At 19.2% G+C, this 5,287-nt stretch overlaps 1 protein-coding gene across 1 annotated transcript; it reads left to right on the forward strand.

Annotated features, from left to right (window-relative positions):
* Positions 1-312: 312 nt before the first annotated feature.
* On the forward strand, positions 313-1,566 carry PGO_001455 (variable surface protein; the record flags this gene model as incomplete). The annotated part of the gene is made up of 3 exons (XM_028690953.1): positions 313-351; positions 453-1,319; positions 1,438-1,566. 3 exons carry the CDS (start codon positions 313-315, stop codon positions 1,564-1,566), a joined length of 1,035 nt encoding a protein of 344 aa, XP_028546754.1.
* Positions 1,567-5,287: the final 3,721 nt, after the last annotated feature.

Below are 5,287 nucleotides of genomic sequence, written 5' to 3' on the forward strand. Positions count from 1 at the left end.
TTTTGATTTTATTATATATATCTAACTATATTAATTTATTTTTCATATTATGTTTATTTTTTAAAAATACATTGCTTTGTCTAGATTGAATAATACTAACACGGTATTAAAAAAATTAATAATTTAATTAATGTATAAATTTATTATAAAATATATAGTATTAAGAAACATAATATTCGTTATTATATATAATATGAATATGATATTTATTATTATATCCTTTACACAAAAAAAATTATTATATAAAGTATATAACTTATTTTTTTATTGTACAGTATATATATAATATAATGGTGGAAACTAAATCAGAGAATGAAGAAGTATGATTATTGTCTATTAAAATTAATATATGTGAATTTAATTTAAAATTATCTTATTTAATTAAAAGTATCTCCCGTTATTTTTTCTTAAAATTTTTATAATTTTGCATATATTATGACATACATTTTTAGTTCGATATTAAGGGAATATTTCCCACATGTAGTAAGGATTTCACATGGGATAAAGAAGCAACTAGGCGTGAAAGTGACGCTCATAATTTCACAATTTTATGTAGTGATTTTTATAATCAAGTATCTCATGGTCGTGATACTACTCAATTTTCGAAATTATGTCGTGTTCTAGGCTTATATTTAAATCATTTAGAACGTAGAAGTAATGATATTGATGTAAAATCATGTTGTGAATTATTCTATTATAAACTAGAAAAAGAACTAATACCTAATTTTGAATTAAAATGTAATGAACCTAATGAATGCTATAAGAAAATGATAGAACAAAAACGAAGTACATTCGAGACAAAAATATCTAATATATGTATGGAATATTCGGGAAATATTGAACAAGATACATCTGAACTATTGAATTATTTGTTTAAAATATATTACTACATTGATCTTTTTAAAAATCCCCAAGTTAGCGACACAGGAAAAATGCGATTATTCAAAGGGGAAATTGAACATTTAGAAAATTACGATTGTAAAAGTAAACGCCGACTAAAGGCAGAACTCGAAAAAATTATTGAAATATGTCAAGGCTATATAAATTCTTGGACGTTATCTCCTAGAATACATGCCGCAAAGCTCCTGACTGATTCATGGATGAAAACAAGAAGAATGAAAATCCAGAATTTAAATGATCAAACTTTTATGAAGAACGGGTCAGATAAGGTAATAAATAATGTAATAGCGCAAACAGAAGCATTAGAATTTCAACCTTTAATGGACACGATGACAGGAGGTGATACACACACAGGAATAAGTGTTGGAATAATTTTTATAACTTTTTCAATATTAATAATTATATTTATTTTGTATAAGGTTAATAACAAAATAAATACAATGAATTAATTTTGTCTTATAATTTATCTTAAAAATATTTTAAAAAAATACATATAAATGAACAATAAATATAAATATTATATAATTTTTTTTTTAGTATACCTCTTATTTTTCATTTATAAAACCAAGTGTATGGAAATTAACAAGAAAGTTGAATAAAAATAAGAATAATAATCTGGACTTTATGTATTCATTTCATGATAAGTATAAAATAGCATATAGCTAAGTTGGCTATAATTAAAAAAATGAGTTATTTCAGTTACTATGTCTAATATATTTTACGTTAACAGGCACAATATAACATTTGAAATGCTGTAAAAAATAAATTTAATTATATTTATATGATGTATTATGATAATATAATAAGGAATATTTAGAATACCTAGTAAAATTACATAATATATGAAAAATCAATTTTGATTTATTAATACAAATTGAAGCATAAGCATCATTACTATATAAAAATAGAATAAATTAAATACATATATATCATTTCCTTATTTAATAAACTTGCGGTACATTATAATAATAGCTAGGATATACAAGCATTGAGCGTTCAAACAAACAATAATTTTCACAAAACAAAACAATAGCTCTTGGAGAAAAGTTATACTATAATATTCGAATATCATTTATCTGATAGCAAATATATATATATATATATAAAATATAATAGTTTTTTCGAAATAAAATAGAAAGCATAATGAATGTTATAGTTTCCTTTTAACGAAATCATATGTGTGTAACTAATGCAAGTATTATATAAACATTTTATATTTTTTTCCAATTAATATAATGTAAACAAAAGAAAAGGAAAAAACAAAGCATGATAACAATAAAATGAATACCTTAATATTTTGCAAAACAATTATACATTCTCAGAGTGTAAATATAAAAAAAGTAGTATATATCTAGTGCATATAAATATGTAGAATTTTTAAAAATTAAAATAGATACTCACTATTTTAATGGAGTCCAAAATAATAAATAGGAATACTTATTGTAAAATATTAAAATTGTAAAAAAATTTTATTGATTATCTAAATTGTATACATATATATTTATACTATTGATAATCATTAAATATTATTTTTTAATTAGAGTATATATCTCCATGATATATTAGCAAAATAATTGAAAATAATATAGCACATTATTGTGAAGCATTTATTTAAATTTTTTCTAAAACGTTTTTCTATATATATATTATTATTATATTTACAGAATTTTTTTTTTATTACTTTATATTTTATTATTACATTACAATTAATTTAATGAAATTATTTATTCTATATCTAGTTATTATGTATAAAGCTAATATATACAATAGCGTATATTAATACATACATATATTCTGTTCCAATAGTAGTATACACACTATATTTATAACAACACATATTAAATAGATTATTTAATTGTACAACTTATTTCTTTATATATAAGATAAATGAGTGTACAAAATATTATATGTGCCAGGATGTTAAAAAATAAATTTAAATAATATAATGATTACATAATATAAATATATATGTGCTCTAACAATAATATTATTAATTAATATAATAATATCATTTAAATATCATATTTATTAACGTCATTTATATTATCCTACCAAAAATCGGATAAATTTATTTTTGGTTAAACTTAATGAATATGCATTTATTGCTAGAATTTATAATAATAATTATATAATATTCAAAATTATGCTAGTTATTAGATGAACAAAAAACCCTATTTTTAATATTATTATTTATCTATATTTATAATAATGTGTAAAAGTAGAAGTATTTTAATTCATTAACATTTTGGGAACAATCATATATTAGGATTTATTCACAATAAAATAACGAAAATATATTTTTTTACATTTATTTATAAGATTTATTTTATCATCTAGATATTGTTTTATATATTGCACTATTCTTATGCGTTTATTATTTTTACTTTTTTAATGTAATAATTCACCATATTTTTTAAGTATATCTAATAATAAGTTAGTACATTTCACAAATTGTATATTATGAACACAATATTTATATTAAATCTGAGTTCATTTTATTTCATATATGTATTCATATTATATTATATCTGTAGATTTATTTTCATATATTGTTAATTTAATACATGTATTATAATTATTGCATATTATATTGTAATATTTAAAATTTTTTTTTTATGTATTCATTCTATATTATAAATACTCCAGTAATGCTTATAATACCAATATTTATATATACAGATTATATTTTAAGTATAATTATTTATTTTCATACAAAATGTCAGTCAAAGTAATTATATTATAAAACAACATTAATTAATTTACTATTATTATATTATTATTAATATTCTACTGAGATTTACATAACTTCATGCCTTTTTAATATTATCGTATCTACTTTCAAAAGAATCCATTATATTAATACTATAATTAATTTTTTTTAGCTTTTTCCACAATAATTAAACAATTGGTGTATACTAAAAATAACATGAATTGTGATATCATTATGCAAAAGTCATTTAATATATATATCTCATTCATAGTTATAGGTAAAATTGATATTATAACAAATATATCTAATGAATTAAATTTAATTATTACTTTATAAAAAATGAATTCAATTATTATTATTATAAAAGCTTAAAAAATAAAAACTATTCCCATACGTCTGAATAAAATTGAGCCTATCCTTGGCACACCTCTATATCTAAAGCTGTCCTCCTCGCTCTGCTTATAGCACCTCTTATTTCCCTAAATAGGTTATTTAGACTATCTCTAATTTAATTTATATTTAGATTTGTTTATCTATTCTAAAATTTCTTCATAATTTTAATATTTCTATTAATTTTTGTCAACAGAATTTAAATAAACATCAAAATTAATATTGTATAACCATAGATTAAAAAGGAAATTGTACAAAACTCTTCAAATATAACAATATGTTTACTATTATGTACCGTTGCTTAGTTAAATGATAATTTAATATAATTTTATTCTGAATAATATTCCTAAGACAGTATACAATTTTTGATATATTTTTATTCATCACAAAATAAACAAATATTTATACAATACGAAATATATCAGCAGCATATTTTTCTCTATTATTATTATTGTTAATATTTCTAATAGTATATAACAAAGGATTTTTATTTATTAGACTATTCATATATTACATTGTTTACATTTTCAAGCAACGTACTTAATTACGGGTAATTAGATATTTTTAAGAACTTGTTTTATACATACCAATTATTTATAAAATCTTCAATGCATAAAAATCTTACGAGTATCCATATATTTTGTTTGAATATTATTTATGATATCACTTATTTTAATATTTATTGAAATGCATAATAATTAATTTATTTTTATTATGCATAATAATATAAAAAACATATATTAATTTTCTTTTTCTTTATATTTATATATTAGTCTTTATAAAAGGAATTAATTATAGATATTGATAATAGATTTGCCATTAATATTGAAAAAAGTAGACATATGTGTTCTTTGTGTTGTTAATAAAAAAATAAAAATATTACAGCCTATAATTCTAATTGTTAATTTAAGTTTCATTTATTATTTACTTTTATTATATGATAGGGAACATAAAAATATGAAACGTCATCGTATTATATTTCTCAAAAATTCTGTAGTACTTTATTGAAAATTTTGTTTGAATTATTTCTAATTTTCATATTTCACTATTAATGCATTGTTTATTTGATCTTATAAAATTTTTTCATATAAGGAAACATATCAAGTTCAGATTTTTATTATTATTTTTAATTTTAATATTAACATATATTATACATGATAGACAGTGTATTCTGCCATATTTATTGTTAGAATATATTCAATAATGATTAATATCTATTTATATAAATCTTGAATATAAATTAAATGGGAAGTTGCTATTATAATATTTACTAAAAATATATATAAT

This window comes from Plasmodium gonderi (genome assembly GCF_002157705.1).
Source record: "Plasmodium gonderi DNA, contig: Pgo-contig_149, whole genome shotgun sequence".
Lineage (NCBI taxonomy): Eukaryota > Apicomplexa > Aconoidasida > Haemosporida > Plasmodiidae > Plasmodium > Plasmodium gonderi.